We start from the raw sequence: 26807 nt of genomic DNA, 5'->3' as shown, positions 1-26807 counted from the left end.
AGTAAACCCCCTAAGCCCACAGTAAAACCAATCAGCCTACCACCACCACCACCAAAAAGCCCAAACCCCAATCTCCACCAACCTGTGTTTTAATTTCTTCCCTATACCAAAGCAATAAATTGGAAAAGTAAAAACAAAAATTCAGGTAGAGTCAGAATTCTCTCTGACTGGAATCTGCTGGCAAAATCTTAATGTTGAACAATTCTCTCAGGTGTAACAAATTCCTTTAGAAGATGTTAGAAATGTGGGATAAGTCCTTGGTTTTTGTAACATCCCACTATCTATATTTAAATAGTACACAGTTCAGGACTCTAGCAGTCTTCAAGCCTTGTCAAATAATGTGTGTTTTTTTTTTTCAAACTTACGTTTAATATGCCTCATGTTTACTGTTCATGGAGACAGGACTGGCATTACAATCATAATAGCAACTAAATTTATAATTTTTACTTAAATTTCTTGCAAAATGATTTGTCATTTCTGTAGAATGACAAAAGAAGGATCATTTAAAGTGAGAAATTAGTGAGATGAGGGGAAAAAGACATAAAAGTTTTTCTTGTTACCTTTGTAATGATACCTAACTAACATAAATACTAATTTGCCCTTTGGCAGCCTGGTCTAGGGGAAGGTGTCCCTGCCCATGGCAGGGGCTCGAACCAGGGGGATCTTTAAGGTCTCTTGCAGCCCAAACCCCTGTGTGATTGTGACAGCTTTGTACTCTGGGATTACTGAGAATTGAGTAAAGACCATGCAATGACTCCATGGTCACTGTTGCTTGCAGTGTATTAAAGGAAATATTTTATTGACACAGACTGGAACAGAAGTCCCTTTTCATTTATTTCTCCCTCATCCTCTTTTTCCGTCAGCTGCTTGCCATTCATCACTCTTCTGTTTCTTCTTTCTTTTTTTTTTTTCTCCCCTGCTTGTTTAACTGCCGGTGTGATTGCATGCTTACACAAGACTTTCTTGACATTCTCTTGAATAGAAGTAAAAAGCAGCAAAACTGATTGGTAACCGTGGTATAAAGGAATGGGTGATGAAGTCGGTCTGGTCAGGGCTGTCCAAAGGAGCTGAATGTTCTAAGGCCTTCAAGGATATTAATGCAGAGAACACATTAAAATCAATTAAAACATTCAGTGGAAAACTTAGTACCTACTTAGTACCTAAAGGTAGAAAATAACTTTGACAATGTGTGAGTAAAACTTGGGTTAATCAGATGATTTTAAGACATCCAGACACTGAAGGAGTATGAATGGTCTGGCTCAGTGTACCCAAGGCTTTTTTCTTATCTGACCTTTAATGGGAATGCAGGAAAAGACATATCATAGGTTCTATTTGCTAAATCATAATGTCAAGTAAGAATCAGAGGTCATGAAAAAAATCAAACCCAAAGTCTTGAATGTTGTTTATGGTGCCTGTAGTAAGTACTGTGTGATATTTAAGTTAGTCTGTAGACTTTAGTCTATAAACTAAGTCATGTATTTGGGTTGTAAATGATATATAATAACTGTGATCTTATGTCAATGCTTAAATAAAAACCACCACTCAATCTCACAAAACATCTGTGGCCAGGTAAGTATATTTATTTTTGTGGAGAAAAGGCCAAGTACTGTTGTTACTTAGGTGAAATACCTACTTTACTAAGACTAGTTGTGGTCAGTTCTTCTATTATCAACCTTTTTCCTGAAGTTGCCTGTTCCCAGAGGATGTAAAGAATTTCTGCTGATCTGACAGAGAGAGTTTTCCTAGAGGTGTGAGCATAAAGAGCGTAATGAGCAAAGAGATCTGTGTGATTGAATAAAGTACAAGAGAGGAGTTTTGAAGTGTTTTATTAAAGTCTTTATGAAGTTGTGTATTATCTGTAGCTACTGAACATGAAAAAAACTACCCTGCACAGATGTAGTTGCAGTTAATGTCTTGTTAACTTTCCCCAATGTGTGGAGTACGCCAGTATGTAATTTACCATTTTGCTTTTATTTTTGTCTTAGTCACTAAACTTGCATTTTCATGCTTTTCATGTGATAAGAAGTCAAGTTCAGTGACAAGAAAATATACTCTTAAGTAGTTGAATATGGCAGTTCTTAGAAAAAGTAATAAATATATTCTGCAGAGGCTGCCATGTTGCTAGAGCATTTCTTCTGTTCACACAAATTGACTTGAATTTAAGTCCTAGTTGAATTAACTCTTATCTTTTTTCAAGGGGGAAAATAGAGTTTTCCAGATATGTCAAAGTCATGCTATTGTTTCAGATACCTCATGTGTTGTATATGCTGAAAATCCTCAAAATAACAAGAATTCTGATAATTTTTTTTTGTGTTTTAAGTAAAAAAAAAAGTGATAAAAAGAACACAGCAAAACTTTCTGGTCTTGATGGTGGTCTCTGCTTTCCTCTTTTTGTAGATCTGTTAAGCTTTGATGATGTCATAGCTACCTCAGATAATCTGTCACACCCGACTGCGAACCGGCCCAAGATGCCTGGTAGGAGGCTGCCTTCCCGTTTCAATAGCAGTAGTCCTGTGAGTATTTTGGGGGTGTTCTCCTAGTAGGGAACTAAAAACTGGCTTCCCAGGAAACAGGACTACATTGGGGAACAGTCTTTTGAGCCATTTACCTGAAGGGCAAAATGCTGCAGGAGTTCATTTCCTGTAGGTTTTGTGTGCAGGGAGATCCATTCCCAGAAGGGAAGTGAATGTAAGAGAAACAACTGGAACTGTGTTGCAGCTGAAGGAGTGTTTCTGTTCCATGGGGTTTTGCTGCAGGAAGTGCTCTGCTCTTCTGGCCTCACTGATGGTGCAGTAGGTGTTGTACATACACACGGCTCTGAAACTGTCTGTAGTGACTTTGGCAATTGGCCACTATAAATTTGTAATTTAATGCTGCTGTAACGTGAGGGTTGTGATCTTAGTGCTGATGTGAGGTTGGCAGATCATGAGAAGCAGGTGGTGCAGAGTCCTTGAAATCAGTTTTTCTCACTGGATATGTTGCATAGTTGTGCCAGTTACCATCTACAGTTACTGCACATTTGTGTTTTGTGGAAGCACCTACAGGCTCCCAGAAGTGTCACAGACTTAAGGATTGCAAATATGCTTGAAAATCCTGCCCAAGATTCCTGTGTTTGATTTAAGTTCAGCTCATTGTGGGGAAGGAAAGTTCTGACTGTCAGGGATAGAAAAGTTTGATAGTGTAGCAATTTAACTGTTGTTACTTGGTTTTCCCCTTTACTATTTCATTTTTAGAAACACATGAAAGTCTAATTTTTTTTAATTTACTTTTAATCTTTGTTGTTTTTAATTCTGAAAACTTTTTCATTCCTCATGAATGGTTTACCAGGCAAGTCAAAATGTGGGTCCAGAAAAAATTTTGAAGGTGCAGAAAGAAGAAGAAAGTGCCAAACCAAAGCCAGTTGAAACAAAGAAGGTATGATGCTACCAAGGAGCCAGAGGAGTACCAGGCAGCTTGGTGTTCTGTTCATCCTGTTTGCATTTCCAGTACAGGTTCATGAAACCATCTGAATGCCAGTGCTGGTAGTTGAGTTCAAGTGAGCTCAGTCATTTAGTATAAAGGTCATAGTAAGAAATTTAGTATTGAAGTTCATTTATACTTACAAAGTGCATGAGTTCTGGTGAGAGCTGCTGTATCAGGTGGTATTTCCCAAATAAGTTCCATATCTGCTCTGCCTTCAGTCTCCTGACAGGCAGAATAACTGAGCAGATCAGCAGAGTGCACAAAAGTTTGTGCAAAATGATCCAGTGGAATCCATTAAATCACTTTTTTTTAAAGTGAAGAGTGAGGACTGAAGTGTAAGTACTTTCTTTAGTGACTACAGGACTCTCAGGTACATCCTGAATTAAGAGCTGTAGAAAGTAACTATCTCACATACTCCAGTAATCCATTCAAACTGGACTTTTTTTTTACCTTTTAGGTAGAAAATTAAGGGAATTTATGCACATTTAGCTCCCATCCTGGTACAACCTGTGTGCTGTAAGCATTCAGTTCATAAAGATTTCACTTCTTACCTTTCTGCCAATTTATTTTTTAGCCATCTGCATTCAGCCCACTGATTCCACCTTCATCTCAGAGACCAAGCTCTGTCATACTCGACTTTTTACCTGGAGACCTCCAACTGAAAGGAGAAACACATGAGGAAAAAATTTCTGTGGAAGAGCTCAGGACTCAGATTAATGATTTAATGGGTTTAGTAGATGCCCTGAAGAAAGAGCATGGGTAAATATTTCCTTTGTCAGTCTGCAAGGGGTTATATAGACATCTTATAAATGTCTTCAATGCCAGACTTTAAAATGAGAGCTATTCTATGCTAATAACATATTAATACATAAATTCAGGTCTTTTCTATTTAAGTTAATCTTACTAAATGTCCTGAATACATGCAAATTTGATGTCAGAGTATTTTTGAAATTTGTACATATTTTTTCCCTCCTACTTGGCACTCCTGCATCCATTACATCTTTTTGAAAGTATTTATTGAACAGTTTGTGCTTTCTTTGTAAGGAAAAGTAGTTAATTTTCTGTAGTAATGACATAAATACATGGTGCAGGCCTTGCGTAACACTGTGCACAAGTGTGTGCAGTATTGACATTACTTATATTTTAATTTATTCTCTGTGTAGAAGTAGCCATGTTATTTTAGGTTATTTTAGCTTGAATTAAACTTTAAATATTAAATAACAGCACAAACATTTAAGTAGCCTCTTAAAATTTGGATTAAGAATTTGGGATAGGTGAATAGCAGTAGGTAAGAAGTGTTGAGTGATGGCGGAAATTTGTGGTCCAACAGATGTGAGTAACAATTCACTGGTGGGCATGTGCCTTGTTTTGTGAATCCCATTTGTAAAATATAAACAAGGCCTCTGCATCCTGTCCTCAGTAATGTGAAGTTTCTTTTTCCCCCTTCTCAATTCTGTTTCTATCCTAACTCCTTTTAGGAGAGAACTGGAAAAACTAAAGAAGGACTTGGAAGAAGAGAAGCTGTTGCGAAGCAATCTGGAGGTAATGTTAGCACTCTGGGAGGGCATGGGGAGTTCAGGGCTTTGTAGGCTTTGTTCTGGGATTTGATGCCACAGGAAAGCCTTGACAAACCTGCTCAGTCTCTTTTTGTTTTGCTGTTTTATTTTGTGATTGAATTAATGCCTCATGAGGCATTTGGATGTATAGAGAAGATCCAAGTTCAGCTTTCTTTTTCTGGAATATTATTTGTAACAATCAGTGTAGGGGTTGGGGTGGCAGTTCAATTTAGTGCTGTTGGGTTCTTCTCTATTCTAGAAATATGTCTAACTGGACAACTTCCAGGAGACACAGTTAATACTTTGCATTTATAAGATTGAAAGACCTATTTAATTTAAGAAATCAAAAGAAAAACAAACGTAAACTTCTCTTTATTTTGATTAATTATTTAAATATTAAGTATAGATGATTTGCCAAAAGAACAGAATGCATCCGAAAAAATTCCTGATGAATGAATGCCACTCCTCAATTTACTGATGAAGAACACTACCTACAGTGCAATATGATGCCATTAGGTAGTTAATAGGATGAGCTCATTCTAGGACATTATTTCAGTCTGGTACTGAAAAGGGGCATTTTACTTGTGAAATGGTACATCTTGCTGGCTACTAAGCTACTTGAAACACATGAGAGAAACTTCTGGTGAGTCTCTTTAATGCGACTCTAAAGCAATCAGTGAAGGTGCCTTAAGTATGCAGTAGAGATGAAGAGGATGTAACTCCAGGTGTCCTCTAAGTCCATGTCAAGAAATACAAATTAATCCAGGCAGTGTTGTGCATGAAAGGCTGTTCTAGAAAGCTGCTCTCAGATGATGGTGCAGCATTACATGGGGACCTGTCAGGTGATTGCATAACCTAGCTTTGACTTATTTTTTCAGAGAGAGTTTATCCAGATAAACTGATTAATCAATAAGATTTTTTTTAGATTTTAAAAAGATTATACCAGTACTGTAGTCACATTTTAAATTATTTTAAATTCCTGTTCTTTTAGCAATATAGTGGTACAAAATCAGCTTTAAATACTGTACTGTTAAATGCTTCTATGGTGTAATACCTAAGTGTCTTTGAAACGTAAAGCTTATAACTTTGGTGGGAGCTCTGAAGATTTTATAGCTACTTTAATAATGACTTTGTTTTCAAAATGTTTGTTTTTTCAGCTTGAAATAGAAAAATTGAAGAAAGCAGTGATGTCTACATGAGACAGCTATGGACTCAATGTTTTTAATTCACCAGGAATTCAAAGCTGAACACAAGGAGAACTGACTCTTATTTCATTATAATGGATGCTCTGGTGTTCTACAGTCTTAAAGAAAAAATATAATAAAAAAAAAGGAATATAGTCTTATATTCAGAGAGATAAGAAAACAAAAAAGAATAATGGTGTAATTTTTTTGCCAATATAAAAGAGGCCTTATTTCTTACTGTGCTGGAATTGCAGACCTTATTTTTTTGGTTTGCTTGAAAATACTACTGAATCTGTATAGAGAGGAGAGGGAATTCTTAATAGATTTTTATTGAATACCTGTAGCTTAATTTTTAAAGAGATCTATACTATAAATAGGGTAATCTGTCTTTGCAACTAATCTGTAAAATAGTCTGTTGGAAGGGACGGAATGACTGTGTTGTAATTGTAGTCACTACTTTTCCCCTACATGCAAAAGGGAATATATAATATTTGTATAATTTTGGCAGTCTTACCCAGGGTTATGCTGTTGTGCCTGTCTGCAGTGAGAATACTTAACTTTTGAACAGCATAGTATGAATAATGAGATAGGAATTTGTTAGTGCAATGAAGCAAGTGAAACTCCTATGCATTGTAGAAAGATTGAATGATCTAATTCCAGTAGCTCAGCAGAACGGTTTGTCACTTGCACTATTGGATTAAAAAGGGATTTAAGACTTAATTGTGAAATCATGACAAAATTAACTGTTAAACCACAAAATGCAAGGAATACAGAAACAGCAAGAGTCCAGTTTCAACTCAACCTGTTGTGCCTAAAATATTACAGTGTAGAGCATGAAAGAGTAAACCTTAAGTCACAGCATCTGTACTTCTGTGTTTCTGAAGTCATCAGCCTTTCTAGTGGTTCAAGTATGCATCTTGATTTGTTTTTACAATAGTCAGGTTTTGTTTATAATATATCTCCAAATAAATCCCTTTGGAACTTTGATACTCTCAAAAGCTCTCAATATTTATATATTTATGCCATAAACTTTCTCAGTATATTGCGTACCTCTAAACTTAGTAACATCTTTGTATTTTAATAAGTGATTGGAACAATTGCTTTGACATCATTGTGCTGGTGTCCAAGATGGTGTCTTTACTTCATGGAAAAGAGGTTGAGATCTTGTGGATTACCATTATCTTTAACCCCTGGGCTCAAAACTTGCACCAGAATAATACACAAATAATATGCAAAGTGATTGGAGACAATGGTATTTATTGCCATGTTTGTCTGATTAAAGAATTAAAATACATACAGCTTTAGAAAGCCAGTCAAATTCATTAGTTCTGTTAATCAGCTCATCTCCTTTAGGTCTGCTATAACTTAAAAGACAAAAACGTGCCTCATAGTTTGGCAGCTTCAGCAATAAAAGAAAGTAATTCAGCTTCTCTTCATGGGAGTAGTCATAAATATAGTAATTATTCAGTATGTCACTGTTCAAGTGACATAGAAGTGTTACTTCTTGAGAGTAATCCCACACTATGGGATTCTTCCACAGTTTGTGTCATAAAATCCAAATATCAAAAGGTTAATTGGGGAATGTTTGTCCATTACTGATTCAAATAGTTCATGAAATCTCATTGAAACCTGATCGATACACTATGCAGGTATGGAGTAATATTTGCTAGTCAAAATGGTAGTAAGCTGATTCACTCTTAATGCTTTTAACCTTGAATTGCTCAAGTGCATCACAAATGAGTTGTGAGGAATCATGTGCTGTCATCAGACACTAAACTCTTGCCTGGAATTCATGCCTGTAGAGCAGGTGATGCAAAACAAGAATTGAGCCTAATGGAGAACCCAGTTTTGTTATACAAGCTCTTCACTGTGATCGGAGCATGAAACAAATTCTGGAAGGGGTTGCTCTGCAAAAATTGTGCCTGTGTGTGAGCTTGCAGAGGATGAACAGAACAAGACAATCAGCTAAAGCCACAAATGAGAGGTGTTTGTTATATAATGGCCTTTGTTTGCTATAGCAATAAATGACCCAAGTGCAATGACTTGATTTAATAAACCTTCCTTTAAAAGTCGCTGCTATGAGTATTTGTAGCCATGAGGAAGTTGCCCTGATGTGTGTCCGTCTTGTCTTCAGCTAGTGTTACATACTGGAGTGGAGGGGGAGAGGGTAATGGTTTTGAGACATTCCACAGTACAAGTTCCTAAGAGCAGTGTGCTTCACTGACTTGTCTACCGGTGCTGTAAAATGATGCATGCTATCCAAACTCAGCAAATAAAATGAGTATAAAAACCTCTTCAGGCATCTGCTCAATTCTGTTCAGGATTGTTTTGTATGCCCTTAAATTCTTTCCAAGGAGGAGTGTAGGGGGTGGAAGCAAAGTATTTATAACAGACCCCTTTAAAGTTTTCAGATTTCCATTATCTCACTGGGATGCTCTGGCTCCTGACTATCAGGGTGGTTTAGGATCCTCACAGTTGGAAAGCTGTTTTCCTTTGCAAATGTAACTGGGCATTTTTAACTTTTCAGGATCTATTCATTCCCCCCATTTTTTCCTCTTGGCTGGTATTGAGCTGACCTTACTGTGCATCTTCAAAGGCTTTATTTAAGATCCTACTGCCAGTCAGTAACATGGATAAATGCATGTTTGAATCCCTACTTAAGTATATAGTGAAGAACTGAAAACTGAGGGTAGGGCATGTTTAATAGGGATATGGAAGAGGGAAATGAAACAGCAGAAGGGCATTTTTAAACTGCCAGGTTTTCATTTAATCTTAAGATTCTCTAAAAATCTTTTGGTAGTACAGAAGGTATGGTTTAAAAAAGCAAAATTACAGGTGTACTTACTTGATTTTCTTCCACAAAGATTATTTTTTTTCATTAGTATTCATGGAAGTGAATTTCTGATGGAAACCTGTGATTATTGCAAGGTTTGAAATGTATAGCAAAGTATCTGTTGAACTTTTAAATAAATACCCTGTATTCACTAAGATAGCACAAGTCTGTTGTTACCTCTTTCCAAAGGAAATAGTAAGCCCAGGTTCACACAGCTGCCTTTTGGCTGCTCTAAAAGTTACCTGAGATGTTTCTGATCTCTGAGAAAGCAGCTGATGAGCACAGCTGGTTGCAGATCTTGGGTAATTGGATTTTGCAAGAGCTGAGAAGACAAACCCCTCCCTGCATGTGCCTGAGGAATGCAAACAACCCCAACCAGCTTTTAAAGCATCAGACTGATGCTGCTGGGGTCAGGGTTTGGAGTGCCTCTTTGCTGGGAGTCATGGTTTCAGTCTCTTTCCAGGCCCCCTGGGAGCCCAGACTGACCCAGCTTCCTTCTGGGAGAAGTGTGTGGGTGTCTGAGGGCTGCAGGATGGTGGGCTTTGTGTCCTTCAGAGAAATCTTGATGTCGAGGGGGTGTTGAGAATCAAGGGCCATTCCGTTTTGCCATCACAGTAAAGGTGCAGGGAGTGTGTAGAAGCACAGCTCCAAGACATGGGCAAGAAGCCTTCTGAAACCTGTCCATACCTTGACATGATTTGGTTTTTAGCCTTTCTTACTTTAAAATATTTTTCTAATTGGTCTCTGTATTGTATCAAGTACAAGTAATTTCACCTTCCCAAGTGGGTTCTGTTGGCTGTGCTTGAATGTGCCTGGCTAAATTCCTACTGGATCCTGATGTGAGGCTGGCTGTATCAAAGCAGAACAGTAAATAATACCTGTCTTTAAATCAGTGACCAGAGATCTTCCAAGTCAGTCCTGTGTGAAGGAGTGTTAGGAACTGCTCTTCTGTAGTGATAAACTACTTGCTGTACATTTCTGGCTATTGGAAATCTGGCTCTTGGAGGTGAGGTGATATTTCAAGAGCCAGCAGTGACCATGGCACAAGGTTCAGCTGATAACTGTCACCCTTTATGATGGGATAGCCCTGAAAAAAATGTTATTATTTGCCCTTTGAGGTTTTTAGCTGCACCAGGTGCTGTCAATAGTGTGCTCTTGCATTTATGAAGGATAATGCATTAACTTGACCAGATTTTGATCATTAGTGTTTTGAAGTCTTTAAGAGATTGTTGTTCAGAGAAGCTGTAGATGTCCCATCCCTGGAACTGCTCATGAACAGGTTGGAGGGGGCTTAAAGCACCCTGGGAGAGTGGAGGGTGTCCCTGCCCATGGCAGGGGGCTGGAACTGGATCCTCTTTAAGGTCCCTTCCAACCCAAACCATTCCTTGAATCTATGAAATACAGGAGAGCAGAGCTGCCTCCTGCACCCAGAGGAAAGGCACCAACCCCACAGGTGTGACTCATCCCTGTGGACTCCTGGCAGAGGTGGCAATCTGGCAGATTTGTGGGTGTGTTTGTAAGGTGTTTTGTCATTTTGCAGTGCAATACCTTCATCTGCAGGTTCCTCAGCCTTAATCCAGTCAGGCAAGAAAAGAAGCAGCTGCTGCCCAACATTATTTCTTCATGGGAAAACTCCAAATGAGTCGGGGCACCCAGGCAGGGCTGGGTGAGACTGGGGCAGCATGGCAGCAGATGAGTGGTTAGAGAGTCACGTCTGAGACCTTGGGGATCCCTGGCTGGGTTAACTTTGCTCACAGTATTGCCCAGACTTCTGAAAACAGTGAGTATTTCCACAGAAAATAAGAGCTGCTCATTAGAGCTGCTGGAGAATTACCAGTGGTCTGTGAAATTAGTTCATTCATAATCTAAAATGCATTTAATTGCTAAGGCTGTCTTTACTTTGCACTTCTTTCCTTATTTTTATGTTGTCTTTATATCTGTGAAAATAACTAGATATTTTAATTAACCTCTGGTGTTTTTTTTTTCTTGTAGTTTTGTAAGTGGTCTCTAATCAGTGTTATCATTTTAAGGAAAATTTGGAGTTTTCTTATGGCTACATATAAAGATTACTATCCTCTTAGAACTTGCTTCACTTAAAACTACACTTTCCAACTATGTTTCCTTTGAAAATACAACTGACAGTGTTCTGAAGAATTAAGAGCTTTACTTTTCATCCTTGGATGACCATGTGAACACTAAAGCCTCCTGCTGCAGCCTTCACTTGCTTGGTAGCAATGGCAGGTTATCATGTTAGGGTGGCTTATTGAGTTTTAAGCAAGCCATGTGGCCATTCAAGCCCTAAAACCAATAGATTAGGTTCTGTAATAACTGGTTTAATAATTCTGATAAATGTTGAAGTTACGAGTTTGTAGTGTTTGGAAAAATATATTTCTCTAGCAAATTATTGCAAAGTCAGTATAAATCTTAATTTTATAAAAAGTGTGCTTGTAATTTTTTTGTGCAGGACACCTTTTCCTGTAAATTAGCTGTAGATTATTTTCTGGAGCAGTGGACAGGGGAGAGAGGTGACTCCAGATGATGAAGGACCTTTTGGACAGAGACTTTGGGTCCAGCACTGGGCAGGGTGTAACTCCCACAGTTGTCATTGTTTGGACAGATCCCTCTGTTTGCTGTGTCCATGTGGGGCCAGACTGCTGTGCAGTGCATCCTGCCAGTAGTTAAAATCTGCATTAATATGATTGGGGTAGAGGAAAGGAAGATAGTTCTATAGACCTTTACAAGATACTTCAATTTTACACCAACAGGGGTCAGAGTAAGGGATTTGAAGATAAGGCTGTGGGCAGTAACCAACATAGGGATTACTTTCTAAATTCATGATTGGTTTTGGTTTTTTTTTTTGGTTTTTTTGTTTTTTTTTTTTTTTTTGGTTTGGTTTTTTTTTTTTTTGTTTGTTTTTTGTTTTTTTTTCTGTTTTAAGAGACTCTTTGCTCTCTTGTAGCCTCTGCCCATCCAGTCTCTCCTTGCTCTTTCCCTTCTGTGGAGGGCTTTGGACTGAACTGGAGAAGGAGGATTTCTGGTGACAATCTCCTGAGCTGGGTGTGGAAGTGTTCCCTTACTGGAAAGTCCTTTTCACATGGGAGGGTATTGACTCCTCAGCTGCTCATGTACCTGTGTCCTGGTACATGGTTGGAGCAGAAACCTCTGGAACAGAGGAGTATCATGCTTACAGCTTCTTAAAAAGGCAGGGATTATTGGCAGTAGATAGTTTATGATAAGAGACAAATCATCCTCTCTCTGTTTATGCTTTCATGTGGCCCAGTGCCACTATTCCCATGTTTTTCCCTGAAGTAACAGTGAGTTGCTGCTGTCTTGCTTGTTTTGCCCTGAGTTTCTCCAGCTGCACAGTGGTTGCCTTGGCAGGCTGCCGCAGTGCTGGGACTGGGTGGTTTCCAGGATGAGTCAAACAATGCAGCCGAGCGAGCTCCATGTTCCACTGCTGGCAGGGGCCGGTGTCTCGGTGAGCCCGGCATTCTTGGAGATGTCCCAGATTTCTGCCTCACTCAGAGGTAACAGCCCTAGGTGGGGTTCCACCCGTGATTAAATACAAAATGAATGTGAATTAATTAGTGAGGCACGATGAGCTCAAGGATTCCGAGCTGTGAAATGGAATTGGCAATAAGCATTTAATGACTGCAGAAATCAGAAAGGAATTCGGTGCAGCCTTTCACCCCAAACCTGTAGGTGTTTCCCAGCCACCTCCCCTTCTTTAGCAATATTGATCCCAATATTCTGCTTTGTTTTGCCTGATCTATTTTATTTCCTTAGAAGAGCTGGTGGCTGCTAGCTTTTAACCCAGAAAATGTTTTTCATATTAACAGCTGAATTCAGAGACTGGCATGAGATTCTCCTTAAGAGCTACCTAAGAAATTCAGTGCATTAGTTGAACTCTTTCATGGTAATTTCATGATTAGGTAATAAACCCTAAAAATCTGAAATCATAACATGGTGGACAAACATCAGAGATGAAAGGGGCAGCCAGCTGTGTGCCTGGGCCTTTGATGCTGTCAGATGGGAGAGCCTGGAGCCTCTGGATGGGAAAACACATCTCTGCTCTCCCAGTGCAGGACCCCTTCTGCTTCTGATCAGCATCATTTGTGCTGATCAGTATGTGTCAGGGGGAAAATTGAGGGACTCCTCTCAAGGCATGATAATTTGATAAGGTTTTTCATGTTGCCTTCTCTTGAGATCAAGCTGTCATCCTGTTTTGTCACAGTTCTTGCTTTAGTGGTTTAGCTCACTAACTTTTATGTATTTTATTTTTGATTATTTTTTTAATTAAATTTTTCTACTTTTACTTGTGGTGATAGAAGATCAGTGTCTCAGTTCTTCTGAGCCCACAGCAGCTGTTGTTTTTGCCTTGGACATGTCTAGCATCTAATAATGAGATTTGATGTATCATGTTGTTTTTCCTTCATTCCCTTTGCTGGGTTATTTTTCTCTAACAAATATTCTTGTAACAAGTTGCATCCCAGGATGTTTAGCTTTTATTAAGGACTGTGGGAAATTTCATGGAGGGAATAGAGGTCTGAATTCTTCTGCAAAGGAAATAACTCTTCACTCTGGCCCTTGTTTATCACAGTTTGATTTCAGGGCCCTGAGTGCCCACATTTGCTACTAACATGGCAGGAACTGCCCAAGGAGAGCAGAGCATTGAACCCAGTGGAGATGAGACCTGTCTTAAACCACTTCAGAAGGGACCCACAGGCTGAGAGGCTTTAATAAGCTCTCCAGATTGCAGTTTACAGCATTGAACAGATTTTTTTTTTTTAAAGGAAGGGCTCACAAGTCATTCAGTAAAGGAACTGAATTATGAATGCCTGAAAATCACCTTGCAAGCCCAGTAAGGACAGTCTCTGGCATAGGTTTAGCTGCTTTTTTACTAGTAATAATAAAACTGCGTTCAAAAAGTGGAAACAGAGATGTCTAAACTTCTTTAACATCTTTATTCCAGGAGGAAATCAGCAAATGAGTGGTGATGGATGTAAGGGTGATCTACTGCCTGCTCTTTTGGGCTGCACACTTCTTCCTGGCCATGCCATACACCACTCCCAGGGTAAGTTTCACTTGACCAGGCTGTTCAAATCCTCATCAAGTGACCTTGAACACTTCCAGGGATGGGGCAGCCACAGCCTGTTCCAGTGTCTCACCACCCTCATCATAAACAACTTTCTCATCTGAGATCTGTGCATGAGCTCAGAGTGTCACCTCAGCAGCAGGGTCCAACTGAAGGCTTCATATATAGAGGCAGACTTTAAGTAGAGAAATCTCAGTTGGTCTGTCTGAGCAAAGGGCCACAAGCTCTGCTCTCTGGACCTCAAAAGGACTATTTTCCTCCTGAAACCCCTTCTGGTTTGTACCAAGGACTCATCTTTTACTTATTTATGTGAACATTGACTCGATGTTCCACTTCTTATTTTGCAGGTTCTTGGTAACGAATCAAAGACTGGTTATGAGCAAGGTACAGTGCCCTGGGTAATGCTTTGTGAGATGTTTGTGAGCCCATCTTTGTGAGATGTTATCAGTTATCAATACTTCACACCTCTGATGCATCACAGACCATGGTATGCTGTCTTTCACCTTGTAACAGTGTATGCTTGGTTTATTTTCCAGATGCCTGTATAAATCTCATTCCCTGCCAAGATAATGGAGCAATTTGTATTCAGCCTTGCTCTCCCTCCTTCCATGGGGAGACAAGCTTTGTCTGTGAGGACAGAAAGTGGCAGATGCTGTCAGATGCTTGTGCAAGCCTGGATGTTCAGTCCCTTTTTCAGGTGAGGATGCTGTTGGGCACCTTGCTCTATGCTTGTAACTTCTTGGGAAGACAGACACCCTCCTTCCATGCACTTTCAGTCTTGAGCAAAGGGAGATGGGATCCTAAAACACAGAATACTTTGATAACAGGCTCTGACTTCATGGAATCAAAGACCTGTTTAGGTTGGAAAAGGCCTCTAAGATCATTGAGTGAAGCCATTAGTCCAGCAGCCCCATTTCACTGCTGAACCACCTCCCCAAGTGCCACCTCCACACCTTTTTTGAGCATGTCCAGGAATTGTGATTCCACCACTTTCCTGGGCAGTCTGTTCCAATGCCTGACCACCCTTTCAGAAACTTTTCCTAATATCTAAACCTCTCTTGATGTCACTGGAGACCATGGCCTCTTGTCCTATCACTTGTTACCTGTGAGAAGGGCTGACCCCCACCTCACTATTACCTCATTTTAGGTAGTTGTAAAGAGTGATGTGGTCCCCCTTGAGCCTCCTTTTTTCCAGACTGAACATTCACAGATCCCGCAGCCACTCCTCATCAGACTTTGCTCTAGTTCTTTCACAATCTCAAATCAGGTGAAAGGAAATAAATTTGGGGGATTCTTGTGTGGAAACATAATTCAGAAATGAAGTTGCCTTGTTCACTTGGCTGGTGTTCCTCACGTGGATCTAAACCAAGATAAGAACACAGTAGGTTGAAACTGCGAAAAGAACAACACTAAAGTGTGTAATAATCAGATGATTTATGACAAATTCTCATCTGCTGCAAAATCCTTAATCAAGTCACTTCAAGAATAAGACACTGCATTTAGTTCTTGCCCCTTCCTTCATGTGTGTAGTAAAACCATGATATTCTTCTCAGGTGATCTTTGATCCTGGGTTTCAGTCCATCTGGCACCTTCCCTGCACACCCAGCACTGCATGTCTTGCCTAGTTGTAGCTGTGTCTTCATTTTCATTCTTTTCATTAATTTTCTCAAACCTTTTTCCTCCCTCTAGAGGATATCCCAAAGTGAACTCCCATGCTCTGGAGGACATCTTCCTTTTTTAGGAGGAGGAAAGCTAGGGCCTGGGAAGCTTGGAGATGGAGCAAAACATTTTGGTGCTGGGAATCATAGCTGCCAAGCTGATTTTTCATGCATCATCCCAGATATCCTGTCTTCACCAGCCATCCCAGGAAACATTGCTGATATAGTGGAATTGCTAAAGAAGATTTCCCTGCTGCTATCAGAGAATGTCACTAGAGGAAAAATGCAGGTATTTACTTTTATTGGCTTTGAGAGGTGCTTCTGAGCTTTACGGAGCATCCACAAGTATTTTGTCCTTATGGCCATTGTCCAATAAAGTGCTGGCTGCAGATCACATGGAGATCACCTGGAAAGAGTTTCCAGAGTGGAATATTTGTTAGCAGAGAAACTTTTTTACTTATTCATGTGTGATGAAAATAGATTGTGGAGTTAAATGTCTTTAAAACCAAAGGTTTTTAGATCTGCTGTTATAGGCATGGGCTACCAGTACAAGGAAGAATTACTTTCTAAAGTATGACACTGTAGGGAAGGCAGCCTTGTACAACACAGCTGAGATCTTTGCCTGATGAACTCAGAGATCCGAGAGCAGGGGAAGAAATACAGAAAGGGGGGTAAAAATCAGACCTCCACTGTGGGTCAGCATCTGGAATAGAACTAGGCTGTCCTTTTTGCTTTATATTTACTTCTCTAATCACCTTTTGATGGAGGATATGAAGAGGATGGGACAATTCTAGTAATGAGATGTTTGGGTTTGACTGGGTTGGGTCATGGGAATATATTCATTGTCAAAAGGATTATTCCTTTTATAGAAATCACTCATGAATTAAATGAGCCTTTTTGGAGGCACTGCCAGGAGAATAATATTTGGTTTCTTCTAATAGAAAACAATTTCTATTTTGCTTGGTTGTTTCAGAGCTACAGCAGGATAGCAAACCATATTCTGAATAGCTCCATCATTTCCAACTGGGCTTTTGTGAAGGACAGAAATGCTGGTTCAATATTACTGGACTCGGTGAATTTATTTGCTGGGAAACTTCTTCTAAGAAATGGGTCAGAAAGTATCCAGGAGCCCTTCATCGCTACCAAAGGCTACAGCATACACAGAAACACTTCAGGAAAGAGCTTTGACTTTTCCATGGAGTTCAACAGCACAGGCAATATTACTGGCCACGTGGTGATTCCAGAGCAGGAGCTGCTGAGGTTGCCCAGGGCTTCCAAAGCCATCAGTGTTGCATTTCCAACGCTCGGAGCCATCCTGGAGACGAAGCGGCCGGACCCTGCTGTTGTGAACGGGATGGTGCTGTCGGTGTCGCTGCCAGAGGAGCTCCAGAGCGTTTTGCTCACCTTTGAGAAGCTGAACAAGCTGGAGCAGGTGGGGGCTCAGTGCGTGGGGTGGCACTCGGCCGAGCGGCGCTGGGACCCGCGGGCGTGCCAGGTGCGCGCGCACAACGCCAGCGCCGTGGTTTGCGTCTGCGCCCACCGGCGCCGCACCTACGGAGCCTTCTCCATCCTGATGGCCCCGGCCGTGCCGCGGAGCTCCCTGCTGGACTACATCACACGGGTGGGCCTGGGGCTCTCCATTCTCAGCCTGGTCCTCTGCCTCGTCATCGAGGCCGTGGTGTGGCAGCATGTCACCAAAACTGAAATCACCTACATGCGCCACTTCTGCTTGGTCAACATCGCCACCTCGCTTCTCGTCGCTGATGTCCTGTTCATCCTGGCAGCCATTGTGCACAATGCAGCCCTGAACTACCAGCTGTGTGTGGCAGCCACTTTTTTCCTTCACTTTTTCTATCTTGCCCTGTTTTTTTGGATGTTTACCCTGGGCCTCTTAATTCTCTATGGATTATTATTAATTTTTTTTAAGATAACAAGATCTGTGTTCTTAGTTGCAGCATTCTCCATTGGATATGGATGTCCTTTGGTCATATCTGTCCTCACCGTTGCTATTACTGAACCAAAAAATGGGTATTTAAGGAGTGGAGCTTGCTGGCTCAATTGGTATGAGACAAAAGCCCTTTTGGCTTTTGTTGTACCTGCGCTGAGCATCATTGTGATGAATCTCATTGTGGTAGTCGTGGTTGTGGTGAAGACTGGGAGATCCTCCCTTGGAGAAGGCTGCAAGTCACAAGATTTGAGCAGCATGATCCGAGTCAGCAAAAACGTTGCCCTTCTGACGCCTCTGCTGGGCCTCACCTGGGGCTTTGGGTTAGCCACAATCATCGACAGCCGCTCTCTGGCCTTCCACGTCGTGTTTGCGCTGCTGAACGCCTTCCAGGTGAGCTCTGGGACACTGGGAGCACTATGGGTGCTCAGACCTTGAGCCTGGCATAAAGGTATCAGATCAAAGAGGGGCTGCAGCAGATGTGTGTGAAAAGCAGGAACTCAGCTCTCCCTTCCACCCGGTGCTTTCCCATGGCACACGCACGAAGCATCCCGGGCTGGTGTTCTAGGTGCAGATGGGTCATGGGACAAACTGGTCTGGTTGGAAGTGGGATGAAGAAATAATCCCATTATTAATTTCTGTTAGATGTAAAATACACCAGTTAATGTCCATAACTGCAAAGATGTCTGATCCTTATCAATTAACAATTACTCAGAAAATTCTCCCTTCCGGTGAAGATGGCACTGGCCCAGGTTTCCCAGAGAAGCTGTGGATGCCCCATCCCTGGGAATGTTCAAGACCAGGCTGGATGGGGCTCTGAGTAACCTGGGGTAGTGGAAGGTGTTCCTGCCTGTGTCAGAGGGTTGGAGTTGGATGTCCTTTAAGGTCAATTCCAACCCATTCCATTCCACAGCTGATTCCATGGTTTTGATTAACTCATCAGCAAAAACACCCAGTGTTACCTGATGCATTGCTGCACACCCAGTCTGCCTTAGCTCTTCAGGCAGGAGATCAGGCTGCACTGAGTGGGCTGAGAAAGTCCTGGTTTGTTACCTATCAGTCCAGTTCATAGTCAGGATTAACACAGGTTATATCCATTCCTGCTGTTCCCAGAGAGCCCTGGGTGGATAAACCCATTTTGTGCTTTGCTGTTAGCTGAATCACAGGTGATTAGATCTCTCCTTAATGAAAAGACATCTAGAAACACTTAAGAAATATCACGTGGTTATGCTGATTTTGTTAACTGGTTTTGCAATTTCTTAGGGATTCTTCATCCTGTTGTTTGGGACACTTCTGGACAGAAAGGTACTTATTCTGGATTATATGAACATTTTCTACACCTTGAGAAACTGGTCCCTTTAATATTATTTATTTAATCTGCAGACAAGAGAAGCATTAAGGATGAACTGCTTTTCATCAAGGCGGAAGTGGGGTCTAGAAAAGGTAAAGGCTATTTATTTTCCTGTTAATGGCTAATTTACCAATTTACAAACCTGATTTGTATGTTGGAAGAATGGAACCATCCACTACATCTTACACCATGTAACATTTTTCAAATGTAAATTCTTGCTGAAGGACATACAGGTATCTCAATAGTCTGCTCAGGATATTAAGGTTCTAAAGATCAGAAGTGGCAATTGATAGATTTTTGTGACTCTTTCATTACCTACTGCTGTGGTTACAAGTTAAAAGTGGTATTTTTAACCAGTCTCTTCACCTGCAGATGTCAAAGCCCTTTTGGTAGACATTCATAGTAACTTTTTTCCTCATATTAGATTTACTTTAAGGTCACTGAATAACGAAGGAACAGAATTAGGAATCAGAAATCCCAATATAATGACCTGTTTGCTGCCTTCACAAAAATATGGATCTGTATGTCAGCAGGGCTGCTTTAGGATGTCAGAGGATTGTTCTGCTTTCATCTGAGGGATGGAAACCACTCAGAGCCCAGCCAATGTCTTTGGTGCTAATTGATGTGCACTCATGAGAGCTTGAGGTTCTTTCAGAAATCAGAACAATTCATTAAAGCAATTCAACCTTAAGGAAACAAACTGTGTTTTAGCAGCTTCCTACAAAACTTTGGCAGAACTGAAGTGTTGACATCACTCAGCTGGTGTTTCCTATCTCTACAGGAAAACTTTTGTCTGTTGTCCTGAGATTTCTTTTGGTACCAAGTCTTAGTGGTTTCACACAGTGTCCCAAGAATTACCTGCAGTGTTTTGCTGTCTGCCAAAAGAAACTGTGTCAGTACAGTTTGGACATGGGAAAAATAATTTCGTTGCTTTTTCTCCAGTCTATTACTCAGTTACGATCCTTGTATTGAAAGCTGCAGAAGGTCTTCCAGTCACTCTGTGTTTAAATGTGTATGTGGCTTATGAGGGGAAAATAGAGGGGTTCAGGCAACTGTTCCTCCTCTCTGAAATGGGTCATTTGGGGCAGGAGAGACTGTGCAACTTTGAGATTACAGTTCTTTTATAGATCCAGGAAGATCCAATAAAGATATTTCACATCTTGTCAGGCGTTACATCAGGATTAAAAATTTGAAAGATAAAATTCTCTCAAGACACCATCAATATAATAGTCTGGAAACAACAGATGGAAATGTCACTAATCCCATGACTCAGCAACATTTGATAAAAATATTGAGTGATCTCACCGGGCAAAACTTGATGTGGAAACTATGGCTGTGTGTGCCTGGGAGTTTGGGTTGATGTTGTCACTCACCTGGGTGGAATAAACCATGTGTAGGTGTTTATTGTGGCATAACAGAGGGGAAAGGTGTGAGTCATCCAATTTTGTAAACTTGGAGTTTGATTCATTAGAGCTGGAGAAGTTTGTCACACCTGAGATGATTGTTTAAAAAAAAAAAAAAAGTCTTGTTTCAGAGAGCTTCAGAATCATGGGATTGTTTAGGTTGGAAAAGACCTCTGAGGTCAAGTTCAACCATGAACCCAGTGCTGCCAAACCCACCATTAAATCATGTCCCCAAGGGTCACACCTATGTGACTTTTAAATACCTCGAGGGACTTCATGGTGGGTCTACCACGGCCCTGGGCAGCCTGTTCCAACGGTTGATGACTCTTTAGTTGAGTGAATTGTTCCTAATATCCAATCTAAATCCCCCTGGCAGAAGTTGAGGCCATTTCCTTTTGTCCTGTTGCTTGTTACATGAGAAAAGAGCCTGACCCCACCTGGCTGTCCCCTCCTGTCAGGAGCTGTGCAGAGCCAGAAGGTTCCCCCTGAGCCTCCTTTTCCCCAGGCTGAGCCCCTTTCCCAGCTCCCTCAGCTGCTGCTCCTCAGACCTGTGCTCCAGAGCCTTCCCCAGCTCCATTCCCTTTCCTGGACACGCTCCAGCCCCTCAATGTCCTTCCTGAGCTGAGGGGCCCAAAGTGGGACTGTGCATCTGGGGGTTCAGGGGTCACTGTAAAACACTGGAAGGGTGATGCAGACTCTGCCTTCAGTGAAGTCTCTGAGCTTCCTCAGACCTGCAGCAGCCTTTGCTGTGGGTCACATTTTAAGGTGACCATCTTGTCCTGTTTCTCAAGGATGCTGAGGCACCTCCTGTTTGAAATGGACCTTACACCTCCACAGATGATACTTGTAATCTGACCTGATTGTTTTCCCCCCTAGTCCTAGCAGTGGCTCTTGTCTTCAATGGATTTGAGCAGCGAGAAGAAAAGGAGCACTTCTTGCAGAGATGCTGTTTGAGGGGAGCTGAAGAGCCTGACCAGCTCAGAGCATGGACAGCCCTGTCTGGGAGCACAACCACAGGAAGCATCATGAAAACCAGAAGAGAAAAGGCCCTGAACCTGCTGTCAGGAGAAGGAAACGATCAGTGTTGCTGCAGCCCTTGGAGGAAACAGGCTGAAACACAAAGCTTGTTTCTCACCTTTGTGAAAACTGCTGTGAGGAGGATTTGTCCTTGTTTGCCATTTCAGTGCTTCAATTCTTTCTTCTTTTCTTTTATTTCTTTTTTCTTTTTTTGGCAGTGCAATAAGGAGCTGTACAGTACGTGGAGCTGTTCTAAAATTATTTAATTTTTCATGTGATGTACAAATGTTGAGCATTATCTAGCTGATTTTGGTTGTCTTTTGGGCAAAGCTGGTTCTATTTGTTGCTACTGTATTCATCATTTCCATTTGTCCTCCCAGACTGATGGACAACTCTGTTTCTGCATTGCAGAAACATTGTTCTCTCCCTCCCAATATGTGTTGTCTCCATCTCAGTACTTGTACTTATGTGTCAGAGGAATTGTACAAAGCCCTTTTCTGATCTGTCAGGACAGAATTTTCATTCTTTTTCCTGTCCTGCAAGACAATGACAGAGATGAACAAGAGAGAGGACTCTGCAAATAATCAGGTGTGGGAAAGCAAGCAGAGCTGAATCAAATGATGGAGATCTCCTGTGCAATGTTCTAGCAAAGGAGATTATTTCTGCATGGGAGATGGGGTGTCTGGACAGAAAATCTGTCCTTGTTCTGAGACACCCTTTCCAATGAAGACCTTGATAGAAGCATTATTGACTCCTGTCAGGATAAATTGATGGTTTCAAATGAAAATAAAGTTGAAGTTTTGTCATTGTTTCTAACAAGTGGTACTCATCCTTCTCTACCAAAAATGTAGATACATGCCCTGTAGTACTACCTCAAGTCAGAAATTACTTAAACCCATGTGACTTCACATACGTTTGAAATATAGAAGATATACGCAAAATAACAGAGTTTAATGTCATCAACAAGCCGCTATTGAAGAGGGACAAAAATGCCCTGGCATGGAAAACCCACAGCCAGATATTCTGGTGGGAGAAGCTGAGGAGGGTCTGGAGGGCAGAGCTGAGCCTGGGCCATGGGACATTTCTTATCCTCAGGACTCTGCTGCTTCCTCTCCTCTCTTCTTTCCTCGTAGACTGATCTTGTTACAGGAGTCCATCCCTGCTCTTTTCACATAGCCCATATTCATGCTGGAGAGCTTTATTCAAATAGAGGTAAAATTGGGTCTGTCGGCTGCTGTAACAAATTTTAAAGACCATTACCCCAAGGTCTGCTTCTTGGTGTCATTTTATTAATGAAATTATTGGATTTATTTTTTTTTGGAACCTGAAAATTTAAGCAAACTTAACATAGCCCAGCATCTGGCCTCCTCTCACATGTGCATGTTAAACCAGTCTGTTAAACAGTGGAATTTATAGATCATCTTGGGTAAGGCTTCTTTTATTATACAGACCCCTTCCAGAATTCAGGAAATTCAGCAGGAGCCTGCCCCAGCAAAAGCACTGAGAAAGGAATCTGTTTCATCTGCTGTTTATCAAAGGGTGTTTGAAGCATGGTGCTTATTTTCAGCACCTGGCACATATCAGTATTTCCCCCTGTGATTTATGGTCATTTAGGTATTTAAAAATAACAGGGGTGGGGAAGTTTTACAGAGAATCAGTTCATGGTCCAAGATGAGGAGGAGCACTGAACTTCTATTTTTAATTTTTAAAACTGTGCAGGAGCATTAAGTGAATAAATATATTTGAGGGGTGAAAGCTGTAGCTGTCCTTCATGGGCTGTAAACTGGTGTTTTTCTGAATGCCATGGGCTGACAGCCCAGCTTTAATTGCAGCTGAGGAGAGGGAACCACCAGAGCTGGAATTCTGCCAGTTTCACAAATTACCTGTGTAGCAACAGCTTAATAAGGTCAGTGTTGTGTGGGACAGTTGGACTCCTTGATGTGCAGGAGCTGGGTTGGAGCTGTTCCACCCTGGCTGCCAAAGTGGTGAGCCCTGAAATCCCCCAGTGCCCTCCCTGCCAGGGTGTCACAATTCACTGCACATCCCATTTCCCTCCATGGCTTACAGCACTGGCTGTGTGGTCACAAAAACAGGGTCTGCAGGGCCACATCCTTCCCGAGTTCAGTCTCATTTCAGGGGGAAAGCACAATTTGGGACATGCAGCACTATTCACCTCCTGCCCCACTGGGAGGATGCTCCTAAAATCCCTGGTGGATGTGTCCCAGGAAAGGGCCCCTTGGTAGCACTGCCTCCTTCTCTGGCCCATTTCAGTGGTTTTGTTTAGGCCAACAGCATCATGGGAATGTATTCTTGGCACAGATATCTGTGAATGCCATGAGGTCAAAATGCTAAATTCACCAGTATTCCCCTTCCCTGCCCCCCAGGTCAGATGTCCCATTTGTGTCCTGCAGGCAGGGCAATGCTGATTATGTAGTTTACAGTTTCTAACATATTCTGTATTATGAAGCAGATTATTTTTATTTTCATTCTCTTGAGGGGGGCACAATATCAAATTGATACTGGTTCCAGCTGAACCTGTATCTTATCTGTATCTGTAACCTGTAGCTTATCTATCTGTATTAGCTGAACTTGATAGAAGTTCCAGCTGAACTTGGGGAAGAACTTTGCTGTGCAGTGAGTGAGCAAAGTTCTTCCTCAAGTTCAGAGAGGCTGTGGAGTCTCCCTCACTGGAGATATTCCAGAACCATCTGGATACAATCCTGTGCAGTGTCCTGTGGGATGATGCGTGAGCAGGAATGTTGGACCAGATGACCCCAATGTGGTCCCATCCAACTTGACCCATTCTGTGATTCTGTAAAATGCCATTGCAGTTGTTTACAATTTTAACTTCTCTGTTTGATTTTAATGTAATGAAATATTTCCATGGTTTTTCTCTGAACACTGTGGTTGGAGATGTTCTTCTTCAGTAACTTCCACCTGGACACAGCAGAGAAGCCTTTCCAATGGTGTAAAGCTTGTGAACATGTTTACATGCCATGTGAGTTTCAGATCAGATGTGCCTGGACACTGGGTGTTCCTTCAGGCCCCTCAGTTCCCCTTGCATCCAAAACCCAGCCTGGCTCCAGTGACACCCTGGGGCTTTGGGAAAAGGTGCATGTCCCTTCTGATCTGACAAAAATAGTTCATCTGTCACTAATTACTGCAGTCATGTGCTAAGGCCGTTCTTTTTCACAACTGGAAAACATAATCTGAGGTCTATTTATTTACTTAACTGCAGACAGTCAGTGGAATGGTGCTTTTATCTGCTCAGCAGTGTTAAACTTTAAAAGCCCTGTGCTCTCTTGCTTACTTAAGCATCAATCTTTAATTGTAGCTCTTGAACCCCCATGAAAGACGTATGTGTACCCTTTGGGTACTTTTGTTTCAGGTTGAGACCAGTAATAAATCATCTCTTTGGGCTATTTGAGGATTAAGTGTTGAACAATGGATTGATTAGCAAGATCATTCCAAGCCTTGGGCAGTGCAAGTTGAGTTTTATCACGTAATTCCTATTCATGCTGCAGCACCTCTGGGCAGGGAACAGACAGACTGTTGCAATTACTGGGCTGTTGGAAGATGGAGCTATATTTAGCTAGAATTTGGCTTTAAATATCCTTGTTTAAGAAGGGTAAGCTAATAGAGGAGTGAGTGTTTTGAGAAGCAGTGAGTTTTCCTTACCCTGGTGCTGCTAAACAAGCTTTCAGAAAACACCAGTTCCTGGGTTTTGTGCAGTGGTATGAAAGCAGATCCCCAGCCTGTGAAATGGTCCCTGGTGCCCTCAACACTTGATCCCTGTCCCAGGCTGTCCTTCCCACTGCAGTATTGATAGCAGCAGCCAAATGGGAATTTCTGGGGTTACAGTGGCCATCTCCAGGCAGAGCTCTCTGGAAAAAGAAGCTGGGGCACTTCTTTCAGTATACCTGCACTGATGCCAACCCTTTTAATACACCCTGCTGCCCATTAGTATTGTCTTTGGCCCACATCCTTGCTCACAGAGTGTTTATGCCCGCTGATGTAAATATTTCATCCTGGCTTTTTGTATTACAAAAGAGCAGAACTGGGCTTGGGGTACTCCTGGCCTGTTTAAATCCCATCAGATGCCTCACCCTGCTCTGTGCCTTTCTGCTGTTCCCACAGTAAATTATCCATTTTTTTCCTGGATAATGACAGTTACTCCTGCAATCCTTGTTTCTGTTGTGTTGCAGCTGAAAATCTCCCACATTGCTGAGATGGCTGGGTTGGGAGCCCTGGGACAGCCTGGATTTCTCCTGCATTATTATAAAATGTTATCTTAATCCCTGCTCATTGCAGAGAGCCTGGGGGATTCATCTGTGCAGCTGGAGAGGTGCAGCAGAAATCCCCTGGTTATCTGCTGTGCCTCAAGCGCAGAGCAGGGATGGGGCACTGGAACAGAGGATTTTAACTTCTTTATCAATAAGCTGTAGAGCTCCTGGAGTGTAATGTGTGTCAGGCTCTGTCAAAAGATCTATTGAAGATAAGACTTGAAGGCTGACTTTGAAGTGTGCTGATTAGCACTAAAATTTCTTTTAAAACGAACTGCCAAGCTCTAAGTGGTTTGAAAATGTCTGCTTTGGGGAAAAGGCTCACTGATACTTTTTCAAAGCTTTTATATTCTAAACCAGAAGTAACTGCTGAGATTAACCAGAGGCTTCTCTTCTCTCATGTGATCAAACCACCTTTCAAGTTTCTTCTGATAGATTGACCTGTCTTTTCCCTTTCAGAAGAGTTGTTGTTGTATTGAATTTGTATTGATTTCCATTTTTGGTAGCAGACAGAACAATTAATTTAGTACACAAATGCACCCATCAGTTTACAAGCTGTGTTAAAGTAATAGGAATTTGGGTCTTCTTCCTGTAATGAATGTGTGTGAAAAGCTGCAAGGAAAAAGGAGCTCTCCAGGTGATCTGGAGTGCTGCAGTTTTTTGGCAGCAGCAGAAGGCAGCCCCCGTGGAGGATGCTTCATTGTGGGGTGTTTATGAGGAATAAACATGCAAAATGTGATGCTTCTCATGAATATATGCTTCCTTTTTTCTAAAGGAAAGTTTCCTGTATTGCTGGTCAAAATCTTAAATTAGAATCTCAGAGTAGTTTGGATTGGAAAGGACCTTAAGGATCATTTAATTCCAACCCCCTGCCATGGGCAGGGACACCTTTCACTATCCCAGGTTGCTCCAAGCCCCATCCAACCTGGCCTGGAACACTTCCACGGATGGGGCAGCTGCAGCTTCTCTGGACGACCATTTCCTGTGTCTCAGCACCATCAAAATAAATAATTTCTTCCT

At 41.5% G+C, this 26807-nt stretch overlaps 2 protein-coding genes across 4 annotated transcripts in view; both read left to right on the top strand.

The window, feature by feature from the left end:
* CD2AP (CD2 associated protein) overlaps positions 1 to 8274 on the top strand; it is a 76208-nt gene extending 67934 nt beyond the window's left edge. The window contains exons 14-18 of the mRNA XM_064707819.1: positions 2398 to 2513; positions 3328 to 3414; positions 4037 to 4221; positions 4941 to 5004; positions 6176 to 8274. Coding sequence (XP_064563889.1) covers positions 2398 to 2513; positions 3328 to 3414; positions 4037 to 4221; positions 4941 to 5004; positions 6176 to 6217 — 494 coding nt within the window. The 3' untranslated portion in view covers positions 6218 to 8274. The remainder of the gene's footprint in view (positions 1 to 2397; positions 2514 to 3327; positions 3415 to 4036; positions 4222 to 4940; positions 5005 to 6175) is intronic.
* A 1168-nt stretch (positions 8275 to 9442) lies between these two features.
* On the top strand, positions 9443 to 22176 carry ADGRF4 (adhesion G protein-coupled receptor F4). 3 transcript variants are annotated; one of them, XM_064706881.1, is made up of 10 exons: positions 9443 to 9545; positions 10596 to 10815; positions 14008 to 14109; positions 14478 to 14514; positions 14667 to 14827; positions 15820 to 16077; positions 16762 to 18126; positions 18997 to 19038; positions 19117 to 19176; positions 21364 to 22176. In XM_064706881.1, the coding sequence occupies exons 3-10, from the start codon at positions 14032 to 14034 to the stop codon at positions 21367 to 21369; spliced, it is 2007 nt and encodes a 668-aa protein (XP_064562951.1). In that variant the 5' UTR covers positions 9443 to 9545; positions 10596 to 10815; positions 14008 to 14031; the 3' UTR covers positions 21370 to 22176. The 3 variants fall into 3 exon arrangements, with proteins under 3 accessions (XP_064562951.1, XP_064562950.1, XP_064562953.1); XM_064706880.1 differs by lacking the exon at positions 9443 to 9545 and having other exon boundaries at positions 10452 to 10815; XM_064706883.1 differs by lacking the exons at positions 9443 to 9545; positions 10596 to 10815 and adding an exon at positions 12078 to 12092.
* Positions 22177 to 26807: the final 4631 nt, after the last annotated feature.

Source organism: Zonotrichia leucophrys, chromosome 3, assembly GCF_028769735.1.
Source record: "Zonotrichia leucophrys gambelii isolate GWCS_2022_RI chromosome 3, RI_Zleu_2.0, whole genome shotgun sequence".
NCBI classification, from domain to species: domain Eukaryota; kingdom Metazoa; phylum Chordata; class Aves; order Passeriformes; family Passerellidae; genus Zonotrichia; species Zonotrichia leucophrys.
This window is presented reverse-complemented; position numbering and strand designations above follow the sequence as displayed.

Excerpts from the sequence above, each read along its gene's own strand:
- ADGRF4 (XM_064706881.1), top strand. The coding sequence starts at position 14,032 with ATGGATGTAAGGGTGATCTACTGCCTGCTCTTTTGGGCTGCACACTTC. Across the intron at positions 14,110-14,477 it reads TGCCATACACCACTCCCAGG|GTTCTTGGTAACGAATCAAA; the intron begins GTAAGTTTCACT and ends CTTATTTTGCAG. Across the intron at positions 14,515-14,666 it reads AAAGACTGGTTATGAGCAAG|ATGCCTGTATAAATCTCATT; the intron begins GTACAGTGCCCT and ends TTTATTTTCCAG.